This window comes from Mustela erminea, chromosome X (assembly GCF_009829155.1).
Source record: "Mustela erminea isolate mMusErm1 chromosome X, mMusErm1.Pri, whole genome shotgun sequence".
Lineage (NCBI taxonomy): Eukaryota > Metazoa > Chordata > Mammalia > Carnivora > Mustelidae > Mustela > Mustela erminea.
In genome coordinates, this window is record NC_045635.1 from 33612284 (window position 1) to 33627764 (window position 15481).

The following is a 15481-nucleotide window of genomic DNA, read 5'->3' on the forward strand; positions in this document are numbered from 1 at the left end:
GAGCCCGATGCGGGGCTCGATCCCAGGACCCTGAGATCATGACCTGAGCAGAAGGCAGCGGCTTAACCCACTGAGCCACCCGGGCGCCCCTTATTTTAAGATTTTATTTATTTATTTGACAGACAGAGATCACAAATAGGCAGAGAGGCAGGCAGAGAGAGAGGAGGAAGCAGGTTCCCTGCTGAGCAGAGAGCCCAATGCGGGGCTCGATCCCAAGACCCTGAGATCATGACCTGAGCACAATGCAGAGGCTTAACCCTCTGAGCCACCCAGGTGCCCCTTATTTTTTTATTTTAAAGATTTTATCTTAGAGAGAGAGAGAGAGCATGAGCCAGTGAGTGGGAGCAGAGAAGGAGAGAATCTCAGACCCTGTGCTGACTGTGGAGCTCAGTGCAGGGCTCGATCTCAGAACCCTGAGATCATGACCTGAGCTGAAACCAAGAGTCAGATGCCTAACGGACTCAGCCACCCAGGCGCCCCAGTGATACCTCAATTTAAAAAGAGAAAAAAGAAAGTTCCAGCCCTGTGAGTCAGCCCTTGGCAAGAGGCTTGGGAATGTGGTCTCCTCAGCCACACGCCAGGAGGTCACATCGGAAAGAGCAATGGCAGTTGGTAACAGCAAAGTAATATAAGATGAATCTGGCCTAATGAGGAAAGAAAATTTAAACTCCTGAGTTACTGTAACACCAAGTATTTTACTACCGTTCCACTGAAGCAGCCCTCCAGAAGGTGATGGAATTGGTAAGGATAGAAATACGTATTTTTATTATTCTAACTGAATGTCCTATGTCAATCAAACTGTCCCTTGAAGGCTCTGGTTAGAACACCAGTGAAAATATGCTGGGTGGGCAGGGGGTCACATATAAACACCTGGATAGCAAGTAGCTTCTCCGACTGAGCTAGGCAAACTGAAGGACTCCATGAAAATCTGCTTTTTGCTCCTTTTCCTACTCCTACTCTTGCATCCCTGCTTTACACGTGCCTTATAATGCAAGCAGCGTAGGTCCTCCTTGTAAAGGACAAGGTGTTAATGACTTCTTTCAAACAGATGACATCTAAGGAAGGACCAGGTGAGAATGGCCCGAGGAAGTCATCAGATGCACATTCCAGACCAAAGACACTAGGCCTCTTCAAAACCAAACACCCCCCTCCGCCCCCGCCAGCTCTAAGGACTGACATGCGGGTCCTCGTCTTCATTCGAACTGGTTCCCGGATGCCTGAGAGGACATGTACCCCAGAGCACGATCCTCAATAACATCGCAGACCTTGAACAAAGGCACTCTCTCCTTCCCTTTCGGAGTTTCCCCGGGCGCTCTCTACCTGCATTCTCTCCACACCTTCCATCAACTCCACTTTCACTGCTGGCTTGCATCTGACTTCTATCCTGGTGCACACAGGGACCCTCGTGGCTGGTCCTCAGGGACCCCATTCTGAGCCTTTGGACTCTGCCTGCCAACATCAGCATGATTTAATTTGTAATTTAGCAAGTACCCGAAAAGATGGGCTAGACTAGGGCAGGGGACAGCACACATTTTTTGGTAAGGAGCCAGGGAGTGACTATTTTAGGCTTCCCGGGGTTGGAAAGTCTCCTTCCTAACTAGTCAGCTGTACCGCGGGAGCACAAGACCAGCCACAGACCACACGCAAATGAACGAGTAGGGCCGTGTTCCCATCAAATTTCACTTCCAAAAGCACAGAGCATAAGCAACACAGAGGAAAAGCTTGCCAACAGAGGAAAAGCAAGTTGCCTGGCTTATTCATTTTTCTACAAAATGAAGAAGAAATGAGGAAACATATGCTTGTGTAGCCTTCGAGGCCAATCTCCCCCACAGTGGAGTCGTACAGCCCTGTGACACCCGAAGAGAAGTCCCAACTGGGACAGGGCGATACAGAGATGGAGGGAGGCAGGGAAGGTGGCAGGGATTGGGGGTAAAAATGTAATGGACTGAGTTTCTGTCGAAGGGAAAAAAATAAAAACTTTACATGGTTCTTCTGAGTTTATGGGCACCTTTCGAGTACATGGGGAGAAGGAAGAAAGACTAATCCTTATTCATCGTATACATGCTGAGATGAGAAGTAAAACCGTAAACTATTAAACCAAAATTGGGTTTGGTGTTTTTTTTTTTTTTTTTTTTTTTTTTTTTTTAGATTTTATTGAGAGCGAGCGAGCGAGCTAGAGAGAGCACATGAACAGGGGAAGGGGACGAGGAGGAGAATCCCCAGCAGACCCTGCATGGAGCCCGACTCAGGGTTCAAAGTGGGGCTGCATCTCACGGCCCTGAGATCATGACCCGAGCTGAAAGCATCAGACACTCAACGGACTGAGCCACCCAGGTGCCCATCAACCAAGATTGTTTGAACACTTAGTCTTATTTTTGTTCACTGTAGTAAGGAGAGGAGAAGGGAGTTGAGGGAAATTGGAAGGGGAGGTGAACCATGAAAGACTATGGACTCTGAAAAACAATCTGAGGGGTTTGGGGGGGGTGGGAGGTCGGGGTACCAGGTGGTGGGTATTAGAGAGGGCATGGATTGCATGGAGCACTGGGTGTGGTGCAAAAGCAATGAATACTGTTAGCTGAAAAGAAAAAAAAAGATTAATAAAGGGGGAAAAATAGCAAAAAAAAAAAGGTGCATCACAGTGCCCACGACCCGGCAGAACATCCTGACTCTTCCGCATTCAGTCATGGTCAGTTGCTGTTATCCCAAACCAGCTTCTGGACAAAATCTAGCAAGCTCTAGTTTGATCCTTTCTGTTTCTAATTTCTCTCCCAAAAGACTCTGGTTGCCTCGTTTTGTAGTTATAAAATGTACACAGCTCAGAAGGGCACATTTCCTAGAAAAGTGTGCTTCAAACGTTCAGTTGCTCAGGAATCACCCGGAGGTCTTGTTAAAAAGTAAATTAGACCCCATCGGTCTGAGATGGGGGAGACTTTGCATTTCTAACAAGCTCCCAGGTGATGATGATGACCACACTCTGAGAACCACTGTTCTTACAGACAGCTGTCACTCTGAGAGGATCTGGCGGGGGGGGGGGGGGGGGGGGGGGGGGGGGTTGTGGTGAGGGAAGCTCCCCAGGGCAGGATCTGGGGCCTGAAGGCCCCTGGACTCCCCTCATCCCTTGAGCCAGCCTCTTGGGCAAACAACAGAATGACAGCCTCCAGCATAGGCATTTCCCGGACAGGTCCACCAAAGAAGACTCTTCTTTGGCTAGCCCTGGGCAGCAGGTCGATTGGGCTTACCGGTCAAGACAAAGAAACCCTATTAGTTGCACAACAACTAGGTTAGCTCTGGGGACTCAATGTTCATCAGGTTATGCCCCAGAGCCAGTAATGAACGGCGGCAGGTCTAAAGCGCCAGTTTCCGGAGGTCCTGGAAAATAGCCAAGGCCCTGAATCTGACCTTGGCCTTTAATGAAATCACCGGGCCCTTCCTGGGAGAGCTGTACACCCCGCCCCTCCGCACCTGGGCCCGGCTGGCCGTAAGGACTCACCTGCAGCATTCCCAACTGCAGCCTGTAGAGAAGGTTCCGGGCTGTGGGGGCAGACACAATGAGGAGTCTCCTTTTCTCGTAAAACTGATCCAGAAGTGCCGCTGCTGTTCTGACACCCACGTTGACATTCATGGCTGGGATTAGAAAGGGCCAGATGGATGAGAAACCCCCTACTTATTCTGGCTCAGCATGGCCTGGGATGACACCCAGACCATACACAAACGCGCAAGTAAACCCCAAGACAAAGTTCCAGTTGGTTTTTTTTGGGGAGGGGCGAACAGGCAAAAGGAGAGGTGGGGGGCAGTGACAGAGAGACTCTCGGGAGGACTTCTCACTGAGCACAGAGCCCGAGGCGGGGCTCGATCCCACGACCATGAGATAATGACCGGAGGTGAAATCAAGAGTAGGCCATGGAACCGACGAGCCACCCAGGCACCCCAGTTGTAAGTGGTTTATTTGGGAGATGGTCCCAAGTAGCACTGGGTTGGGGAATGGGGAGCTATACTGGTTTCCTCTTGCTGCTCTCCCAGATCACGATAAATTTAGGGGCTTAACAGGCACAAATTCTCCTACAGCCCCGGCAGTCAGAAGTTTCAAATGGGTTTCACTGGGCCGAAGTCAAAATGTTGCTCCCCACCCCCCGAGGCTCTAGGGAAGAATCTGTTTCCTTGCCTTTTGCAACATTCACAGGTCACCTCTGTCTCCTGGGGTGAGGCCTTTCTTGGCATCTTCGAAGTCAGTAGTCTGGCATCTTTGCCCCCCTCTCTCTCTCCCCCTCTGCCTCCCTTTTATAAGGACACTTGTGCGTGCACTGGGTCCACCTGGAGAATCCAAGATGGCCTCTGCATCTCAAGATTCTTTCTTAATTTCCTCTGCAAAGTCCCTTTTGCCATGTCAGGTAATATATTCATGGGTTCCAGGGATCAGGATGTGTACATCTTGGCTGTGGGGTGAGGTGGTGGGAGGATGGGCATTACTTTCCCTGCCTCAGGAAGTGAGACAGGGAAAGAAAGAGGTATGTTCTTTCTACTTTAAGATATGAAACTGAAGAACCTTGGGCATTCAGCTGATGGTCTACACGTGTGTGTGTCTCTCTCTCTCTTGCTCCACCCTGCATGGCTGGGATTAAAGGAAAGCATAAAGATGAGAAAGTACCCCGAAATAAGGAGGAAAGCAGAGTATATAAATAAAAGATATGTCCACAATTTTCTGACTAGTCCAAATTTCACACCATGATCACTACGCAGCCCAATTTACGTTTCCTTGCTAATAAGAGTGGACATGCACTGAGTGCCTGCCCCAGGCCAGGCACTGCTCTATCCCACTGTTCAGTGGATATAACCCCATTTAACCCTTACAACAACTCAAGTAGTAGGTATTATCTTGCTCATTTGGCATTAGGAGGAAAAGTCCCGAATGCCCAAGGTCTGTGTGACTTTCAAACCAGTGCTGCAAAGTGGGAATTATATTGTCCATACGTAGTAGTGTCCTGGCTTTGCATAAAATAATAATAAAAAAAAGACCCTTCCATTTGTAGAAGGGAAGAACACAGGTACCTAAAGCAGACTCTCCTGATTCACACAGTCGCGAACAGTGGGCCCTGGGCTCCCGCCTCCAGCTTCTTCCTTAGAGGACGTGAAAGAGAAACTCAAAGATGGACAGAAGCCAAGGAGGAGGGTGGGTGAGACAGCTGCCCTCGAAATCTGAGGACCGTGTTCACCCGTCCAATGAAGAGGGGTGGCACTGAACCTCTCGAAGTGTATGGAGTGAAATCCTCCCTCCCTCTACTGGAATCCAGAACCCAAGGGTCTTTAGGTTCAGCTGCTGGCGGGAGAGAGGGCTGCACGCGTACCTGCACACGTGGGCTCCGTGCCAGACCAGGCCAGGTTGGACTGACAGACTCGGGCAGGGCTGCCCTGCAGCTCATAGCCACCGATGCAGGAGAACTCACAGGTCGCCCCGTAATTGTCGCCGTCACTGGAGCACTTCACGTAACCATTCTCCGGGGCGTTGAGTTTGCCACAGCGTCGGACTGTAGGGACACAAGGCCAGGGGGTGCTCAGTGCCGAGCTCCCCTCCACAGAGGCCCAGCCCATACCAGCCTGTGAATGAGTGAGGGGGCATAGGACTCTCTGGCCAGTGGGTGGGCCTTGGAATGGTCACCTTCATGGCAATGAGACCACTGAAATCAAGCGCTCTAGCCTCCTGTGTTACAGAGGAGGAGGCTGAGCCCAGAAGAGTAAAGAGGGTTCATCATTAGCTGCCCAAAGCATGAGGCATAAAATAAATCTTCAAAGTATTTTTTTTTTTTCAGGGAGAATAAATGTTCTGGAACACCAAGAACATGGACTCCTGGTGGCCCAAATTAGGGGGCTCTCAACTTCCTTTATAGAAGGACTTTCAGGCTTTAGCTGGTCACCCAAGCCCAGGGAGGAAAACGTTATCAAAATAATATTCTTCTGGGATAGCCAGCTGTGGGCTCATGCGAGACTAGCTTACTGCTCTCTCGGGCCTCAAATAATCTGCCAGCACTGAACCTCATCCGGATTTGTATTGTGAAATTCCGGCTTTAAGATGGCACCCTTCTCCTCGCCTCATCATCAGAGGCTAATCCGAAGCTGGCAAGTATCCCCGTGGCAGTGGGCACTCACAAAGGGTTCCTGCTGGAGGGCCGATTTCGTTTTGCTCTTGAAAAGAGAGGAAAAAGCCAAGAAGCTGTAATCTTACCTCGTACTTTAACCCGAAATTTGCAAGTGCCCTTGTTCTCAGCTCTGTCATAGACTGTGTACTGGATCTTGTGGTCTCCTTCTGGAAAATTCGAGCCTGGGGGGAGGCCTTTTAGAATAACACTTAAAAGGGGAGAAAAAAACAGGAACACCAAACATGGTCATTAAAGGCCTAACAACAATTAGGTCATCATAGGCACTAACTGGATGTGGAGATACTGAGGGGCAGCCTTTAGGTCAGGTTTGACTAGAACAAATATTTCTTTTTTTTTTAATATTTTATTTATTCATTTATTTGAGAGAGAGAGAGCACAAGCAAGCAGAGAGAGAGAGGAGGAAGCAGGCTCCCTGCTGAGCAGAGAGCCCAACGCGGGGCTCGATCCCAGGACCCTGAGACCATGACCCGAGCCGAAGGCAGAGGCTTTAACCCACTGAGCCACCCAGGTGCCCCTAGAACAAAGATTTCTTGAAGAACACAGCTTTTCCTGAGCTTTATTCTGCTTTGGAAGAGAAGTCTGAGACCAGAACATGGAAGTCCCCAATTCCTGGAAAGTATGGATCCATTTTTCTCACTGGAGGATACAAGAGAAGATGGCAGAGGCTGAGAAGCCAGGGCCCCAAGTCTTCTTCCCGCCCCAACTTTGTTCCAAGGAGAACCGTAAACTACCTCGCTTTGGGAAGGATGAACAAATTTTCTGTGAGGAAAACCATTTGAGGGTATAGTCCAAGCAGCCATTGGCAATTTGGGTTTACAGGGGGGTGCTAGAATTAGCTCTAGTTTTTTTCTCTCTGGCCCAGTGTGGAGATCTTTCCTGAGCAAAAGGCAAGTTTATTGTGATTCCTTGATTATCCTAATGTAGTAGTAGTAGTACTAGTAATAGTTCTTTGCACGTACATAAACACTATATACACATTTTAGGCATGGTTCTAGGTATTTTTCACATACTGGTTTCTTTAATCCTCCACACAATCCCATGAGATAGGAATTATTATTTCCATTTCACAGAGAAATTGAGGCACCAAAAGCTTAGGAAACTTGCCCAAGATCACACGGCTAGGGTGACTAGCATCTTTCTTCTTGGCTGTCTGATGAGAACACCAGTAGTTTCGGACAGCATGATCGAATACCAGGCTGATGGGTTGGTTTTCCAACAGATACTTAATTTGCCTTCTCACTACAGTTCTTAGCAACGATGAGAATATTTGCTAAGAACGCACGTGTGCCAGAGCCTTCCACAGAGGTGGTAGGGTGTGTGCTTGTAAGGTATGAACTGAAGCATGGTTAAAATGCAGATAACCCTGAGAGGAATCAGGCTTCAAATATGGGTGGTTGCTGACTTCTCGGAGACTCCGTTTTCATCGGTGGCCTGCACATAACAGCCATGAGGAGTAACTGCGGGAACTCACAGGAAGCACCTGCTTTGGAGACATACTTGCTCTCTAGAACCTTCCCTCTCAGAAGGGGACCATAGAACAGTAGCTTGTACGAGAGACATGCTGGAGAAGCAAGGAGCCCAAGTGAGAGCTGAAAAGGTGACGAGACAGCCTTCTCAGAATTCCTCGTTCTGTCTGGAGTGTGTTCCCCGCAGCCTCCTGCTCCAAGCCTCTGCTGGTTCGGGCTATAGAAGTCTAGAAGCAGACAGCTGCTTGGAACGGAAGGCTGGGGGCTACTAAGATAGTCTTTGAAACAGTCACGTTTCTAACCATAACACACAGGCGACCCATAAAGATGCCAAGGTCTATATCCGTGCTAGACAAACACAGTCATCTGGTGACCCATTACTTGGTGTTTATTATGCAGGATTTCAAGAGCAACTGTAGTTGTCAAGATCTCAGAACCTATTATGGGCTAGGGCATAGACCAGGCATTGTTCTAGGCCCCAAAGTTCCAAGATCAATAAAAACCAACCCCTGTTTATATCAACTGTGACTTACTCTTTAATCCCAATTGCCTAAAATTTCTCCTTAGAGGTTTGTGACATGTAGATATGACAGCAAGTATATAATTTTCTTAATACTCAAGGAGTAACTTGTAACTTGTAACTCCTTTAAGCAGTTACAAGGAGGCACACAGTCAGTAAGATTATTTAAGCTAAATGGTGTACTGGGAGAAATAATCAGGATGTAGGAACAAAATGTCTTGCTCGGGGTGAAAGACTCAACATCTTCCCTGTAAAAGATGTTTTCTTATTGCCCATAATTGCCTGGGTCAGATTCTAACAAGGGCTGCCTTGCTGTGTAGTTCAGAGGGGCGGCGAATCAGAGGTATCTTGTCTGCAGGTGCACACTCAGTGGGTTGGTCTGACAGGGCCATGAACTTGAAGGCAGGGATGTGAACATGCCGACATGAAATAGTGGCCTCTAGGGACAATGAAGGCCAAGCAGATCACTGCAGGGTTACAGGCCCAGGTGCTAGATTAAAACAATATTTAGCCAAACTTTCACAAAGGGAATCATGCATTTTTAAAAGCATTCTGGAGGTATGTCCAACTATTCACCCAGCTGTTCGTGGGGCATGGCGTTGGGGTAGAAAAGAAGGTAGAAGCAAACTTCTCTTTTTTCTTATAAGCTTTCTCTGTAAGTGTTTAATGTAGTCACAAGTTTAAAGATTTATTTATTTACTTTAGAGAGAGTGGGCAGGGGGAGGTGAGGAGGGAGAGAGGGTCTCAGGCAGTCTCCCCACTGAGCACGGAGCATGTGGGCTCGATCCCGTGACCTGAGCCAAAACCAAGAGTTGAATGCTCAGCTGACTGTGCCACCCAGAAACCCCTATTGTAGTCCCAAGTTTAAAAAAATAGACTAAGAATCAAGTTTTTAAAAAAGCAGTTGCAAAAAACAAGGGCTAGAAAGGTCTGCCTTAAACCGTATTCACAGAACACCAGGGAGGTAGGTGATGGCTTAGTAAGGCCTGGGGGCTACAGTAGGAGCACCCTGGGCAGGCAGTGGGGGTTCACTCTATCCCAGAGTGAATCAGTTGGTTTCCTCTTCCTCCTCCCATCCCTCTTCTTCCCACCACCCCTTCTTCCCTTCTCTCCCTTGACAAATACTGACTGAGTCCCAGCTCTGTGCTCAGCATGGTTCTGGGCATTCAGGGTCTGGCAGTAAATGTGCTATGGTGGAGATAGGCAAGACACAAGGACAGAAGTGAAATATACAGGAGGTCAGGTGCTGAAGATGACGAGGGAGAAAAATGCAGCCCGAATGAGGGACCTGTTGAAGGAGCGCCACAGTGACTCTGTGCGCATCAATGGACCTGCACGGATACACTTTCCCACTCTGGCTCTTTAGATGTCTCTCAGAAAAGAAGCAACAGCCTCCTCACTGCCCAGTTGTACTTACTCAGTTAGGATGCCATCCGCTGTGTCTCTTCCTTCCGGGGTGTCCCAGGACACCCGGACCGTCAGCTTATTGGGTTCAGCGATGCGTTCCTTCACACTCGGGCACTTGATTCTAGGAGGTTCCATATCTGAAAATATAACCAGAAGATTCTCAGCATCATCAAGAAATATCTTGTCCATGGGGGGCACAACACCCAGCATCTGACATGCCCACAGCTCTAGGCGCTCCCCATTTTTGAAGGGTTTAGTTCACCCCACTGTATTTCTCTTCCCGCCATTCATCCTGCCCCTTCTCTCATCCTGAGTTCAGAAGATGGCTGGAGAACTCCTACATGCACGGCTAAACCTGGCCGTGCAAGGCAGCTTCCGGGGTAATTCATTAGCTCTGGCAACTTCTCCCTGGACTTCTAGACTTCGCTTACTGACTTCACAGCACTTCAGCCCTCTGAGCTAGAAGTCATTCAGGCACAGGGAATCCCTCTTCCTTTAAAGGCAGCATCAGAGATTATCAGAAAAGGGAACCTTAGCTGTCTTCTACTTTGATTCAGTTCAAGGCAACACAGCTCTACTGAAGGCTGCCTTATCCAAGGCATCATTCCAACTGCTGTGTCATCGGCTGCTCAAGCGTTTAAGGTCTATTGGGGCAGACTATTGTCACCATACACAAAATAGAACATGAGGCAAATGACAGCATGGCCCCAGGTGAGGTAAAAGTAAATGGGATGGAAGTTTCAAGGAAAAACCCAATGATCTGTTTTACAGATGTGGAAACTGAGGCTCAGAAAGTTTAAGTGATTTATTTAAGGCCAGGCATGTAGACAGTGATAGTGTGGATTATAACCCAAGCCCAAGCATTTACTCCTGGAACAAGCTCTCTCTCTCTCTCCTCTGGCGATGTCCATTCCCAACTGCTCGGTATCTTACAACAAACAGTGGTCTGTCTGGATCCACTGTGCCCTCCACCTGCCACAGGACCACACCTATGGTTTTGTGTCTGGGGGTAGCAGTTTTGCCTTGGCTCTGGCCCTCCAAAGGGCCCCCGAGTAGCTTCTCGAGTAGTGTCTCCACCTGGTAAAAGATCTTCTGCTTCCTCAGTATCAGGGATGGGTTGATAATGAGGGCTAGAAGTAAATGAGATGTCAATCCTCACTGGGTTGGATTTCATTTTGTTATAGCTAAAGTGAAGTCACAAGAAGGCGAGGGAGCTTCAGACTTTTGTAAATTCCTCTTGATTCCAAACAGGTAGAGAATGTATTTAAAGATGGTCTAGGGGGCGCCCAGGTGGCCCAGTTTGTTCAACACCTGCCTTCAGCTCAGGTCACGATCTCAGAGTCCTGGGATCGAGCCCCCTGTCAGTCTCCCTGCTCAGCGGGGAGTCTGCTTCTCCCTCTCCCTCTACCCCTCCCTCCAATTCATGTGTACTCTCTCCCTCTTTCTCAAATAAATAAATAAATCTTAAAAAAAAAAAGATGGCCTAGCAAGTCAACATTTAGATACACATTGCTTTCCATGTCAACTGGTAATTATTTAAATGCCGCTATGCTACAACCTGAATGAAAATAAAAGATCATTTGGTTCTGAATCACAAACAACTTTGAGAGATGAAAACACCACGTAATCTTCATACACTTTCTCCTACATCTTGTTAAAAAACTTCTCATTTTATTTAGGGTCCGAAATTTTGAATAATTTGCTAAACGGTTTTGTCTTCAGCTATCCAAATTCAGATGGATTCTATGCCATGCATCGAGGGAGTGTGAATTTACAAACCTTGATACACTAACCCCCAATCGAGTCACTACCATATACTATGGCATCTAAGTTAAAATCCATTGTGAGATGTGTCCCAATTTCAGGGGTATTAAAACCTACCATAATATGCCTCTCAAAATTGATAAAGTACACACATGTTCTGATGAAATGGAACATTCTTTAAATGCATTCAACGTGTCTATTTTCATTTGCTAAGTTTAAAAAAAAAAAAATCCGGGGCATCTGGGTGGCTCAGTGGGTCAAAGCCTCTGCCTTCGGCTCAGGTCAGGATCCCAGAGTCCTGGGATCGAGCCCCACATCAGGCTCTTTGCTCCCCCGGGAGCTTGCTTCCCCCCGCCCCCGCCTGCCTCTCTGCCTACTTGTGACCTCTCTCTGTCAAATAAACAAAATCTTTAAAAAAAATAAAAAATAATCCTTTTATTTTTGTGACAAGAGGGGACATTAGACATACTCATATAATTGAGATGACTGTTTCACAGCTGTGTGTGAATCACAAAGATGAGTATACGACACCTGCCCCCTGCTGGTCAATACTAGCTGGCTCCCTCATCATGGAAAGCATATATATATATATATATATATATATATATATATATATATATATGTATGTATGTATTTTATTTTATTTAAAATAAAAGGGGAGAGGTTGAGGGCAGGAGACAGATTTCAATGCAAAATTACAGTGTTCCCATATTTTCTTGGGGTGACATCGTCCAAGCGAAGAGATAGTCCTACTCTCTGCGTCATGCAGCTAAACATCTGAATCATGTACTGGGTTTTCTCTATCCAACCACGCGTGCGGACATTGTGAGCTAACATGCTCCAAATCAGGTTATCTGGGTGAAGGCTCTCAGAGCTTCCCAAAGCCAGCTTGGGTCCGCCCAACAATGATCAGCCGAAACTGGCCTAGTTTTTCAGATCCATGCTCTTCCAAAGTAGAAACAAGGAGAAAAAAAAACCCAATCATTAGAAATAACAGCTAAGGGGCGCCTGGGTGGCTCAGTGGGTTAAAGCCTCTGCCTTCGGCTCAGGTCATGATCCCAGGGTCCTGGGATCAAGCCCCACATCGGGCTCTCTGCTCAGCAGGGAGCCTGCTTCCTCCTCTCTCTCTGCCTGCCTCTCTGCCTACTTGTGACCTCTGTCTGTTAAATAAAATCTTTAAAAAAAAAAAAGAAAGAACAACTAATATCTGTTGCACCATCCCGCCTGCCTGCCCCAGGCTGAGTACTCGGCCTGCACTATTTCGTTCTCCCGTCTGCCCACTGGATGGAGTGTTGTTAGGACCATCCTCATTTGTACCCTGGGAAGTGTTTCCTCTTGTGGAATTTCTCATGGTCTGGGATTTTAAGATATGATCACGTGTTTTTTTAATTTTCGTACTAAGCCAAACACTTCTGTGTGTCTGCCTGCCACTGACCTCATAGTGTCCTCCAACATGGACATTCTTTTCAGGTCACCTGCTACAGCTGTGCCCTGAATCCAAGAAAAGCAGGTTCAGTTGCACCCTCACTTTCACCCGACGAGACCAGCTGGCCTTCCCTTCTTCAGCAGATGTTCCAGAAACCTAAGCCTATTATTACCCAGCCATGGCCATCATTGCTTTTTGTAAGTGATCCTAAATTTCCATGAATGAATTGAATAAAGTTACTATAGAAACATAATTATAATTCCCTGCTGAGTCAGGATGCCCACAGAGCCAGTTATTGTGTAGAAACCCTGGCCTCTGCATTCAGGGGAGACATCTCACCAACTGTGTCCCTCCCCTGTGCTCTAGTCACCTCTCTGCATATGCAATACCGGAAACAAGGGGTGCTTGTGTGGCTCAGTCTGTTAAGCATCTGCCTTCAGCTCTGGTCATGGTCCCCAAGTCCTGGGATCCAGCCCCTTGTGGGCCTCCCTGCTCAGTGGGGAGTCTGCTTCTCCCTCTCCCTCTGCCCCTCATCCCCCCACTCCTGCTTTCTCTCAAATTCTTTATATATAAATATAGATACAGATATCAGAAACAAATATATTTCACTCTATCAACTACTGTTTATCTGGCAAGCTTGGGAATCCTCAAAACATCTCACCAGGTGGGCAGTAGAAATAAGAAAGAAGTTCAAAAGGGTAGTGTCCTGGCCAACAGGTAACAAGAAAAAAAAATAGCCTTTTAAACTAAGGCTATAAATTAACTGCGTGGTAAAACGTTTCCTCAAAGAGTGGAAGATTTCTACTGGAGATCTGTGTTTGGAGATGACTGCTAGATGTGTGATTAACAGGTGCTTCACAATAGGCCAGTTACTGGTATCTGAGACTGCATGACCTGGTGGGGGGGGTGTCTTCTTTCTGCCTCATTCTAAGGCAAGATGCTATTCTTACCCCAAGTCAAGGGCTGCCCCACTCCTCACAAAGCGCAGACTCCATTCAGTGCCCATTTCCTGACTTCCTACATACCCCAAGCAAACTGGCTTTCTACCAGCTGCTACTCTCATTTCTTCTATCCCTTGACCTGTCACGCCAACTCGGTCTCACCCTCTAATAGTCAATGGGGCAGGGACTTGGTGGTGGATCCCCCAGTCTCTGATCCCTCTTCTTTTATAGCAAAAGAACTACCTGGACCTTTCATCTTCCGGAATATAAAGACTACATTTCCCAGTCGCCCTTGAAGTTAGGCGTGGCCATGTGATGCGTTCCACCAATGGGCTGTGAGGAAAAGTGACGTGGGCAGTTTCTGGGCTGTGCTGTTAAAAGGGGTGGGCGGAGCATACCCTTTCCTTTTTTCCTGCGTCCTCTATCCTGGTTTGAAAGTGGTTGTGTGGGAGAGCGAGAGCAGTCAGTCATCTTAGCCTGAACAGCAAGTGAGGGATTGGGCCTAGGACACGGCCCAGGGCTGCTTAAGCACAAATATTTATATAAGAATAGAACTGCTGGCTCATTTGAAGCATTATGATTTTGGCCTTGTTAATAGTACCTGAACTGGCATATGAACAATCACGCCAGTTTTTTTCAAACTACTCTGTAGAGCATCTTGTATGGCATCTTCAAGATGTATTTCATTAATGACTTCCAAGCACTGATTTTGAACAAAGGATATTGTGGTGAATTTCGTGCAAAGGTGGCTCATAATCCCCTTATATACATGCAGCACCTCCTAACAAGAGGTAGAGTCGAATTTTCATCCCTTTGAATCTGTGCCAGCCTCGTGACTCACTTTGACTAACAGAACATGAAGTAACGCTACGCCCATCCCCAGTCTGGGCCCTTCAAGAGTCTGGCACCTTCCACTTTTGCTGTCTTCTAAGGAAGACAGCGGACATCTATGGAAATCCAATTATCTTACTGGAGAGGCCATGTGAGGAGAATAAGAAATTATGAAAGGAGAGATAGACTCAGCCAAACCCCAGCCAGCAGAGCCAACTGAGGTTCCAGACTTGTGAATGAAGCCATCTTGGATCCTCTGACCCCAACCATCATCTCAGCCATTACCATGTGGAACAGAGTTGAGCTGTCTCCACTGAGCTCTGCCCAAATTTCTGACCCCAAAACCAGGAGCAAAATAACATGGTCATTTGGAGCCACTGGATTTTGGGCTGTCCGTTATACAGCAATAGATTACTGATACAGATATAAAATAGTTTGAGGTTGGTGACAGAGGAAGCCACTTCGTGGGACACAGGAAGACACTGACTGCCAAAGTCAAAACAAACCTGGACGCTGAAAACTTGCCCAACTGTTTGCTCCCCCCAGCCAGAGTATAATCTTTGTGGATGTCTCTGGGAAGTGGTTCCGATTCTTTGGTATCGTGGAAAGTATCAGAAGATTTTCCCCACTGGACGAAAGAGGCAAGAGTGAAAGCTGAATTCCACAGTGAAAAGTCACCATCCTCACCAGAGAGACGCCCAACCGAAGAGTGGCTGGTGGTGTGTTTCTATTAGAGATGGCCACCAGAAGGTTACATGTTCACTTTGTACTAAGAAATCAGGCCAGGGAAAAAGTGCACCACTATCTCCATCAACCCAGCTGTTTCGAAGCTGACATTAGCTCCCTGAAAGTTTGCAGAAGGATGTGTATTTGTTGACCCAGGAGAGATTTGGCATAATTTAAGATCCACAACGACACACTGATAGGTTCATTCTTAGCCCCATAATGTTTGTATCTTCAAGGAATCTCTGGAA

The 15481-nt window shown here is 47.4% G+C and overlaps 1 protein-coding gene across 2 annotated transcripts in view; it reads right to left on the minus strand.

Annotated features, from left to right (window-relative positions):
* The window catches only part of SRPX (sushi repeat containing protein X-linked), a 117309-nt gene that overhangs the window by 39581 nt on the left and 62247 nt on the right, over positions 1 to 15481 (minus strand). For both annotated transcript variants that reach the window (XM_032329854.1, XM_032329853.1), the window contains 4 exons: positions 9556 to 9682; positions 6218 to 6339; positions 5343 to 5522; positions 3491 to 3624 (listed from right to left, as the gene is read on the minus strand). In XM_032329854.1, coding sequence (XP_032185745.1) covers positions 3491 to 3624; positions 5343 to 5522; positions 6218 to 6339; positions 9556 to 9682 — 563 coding nt within the window. The remainder of the gene's footprint in view (positions 1 to 3490; positions 3625 to 5342; positions 5523 to 6217; positions 6340 to 9555; positions 9683 to 15481) is intronic.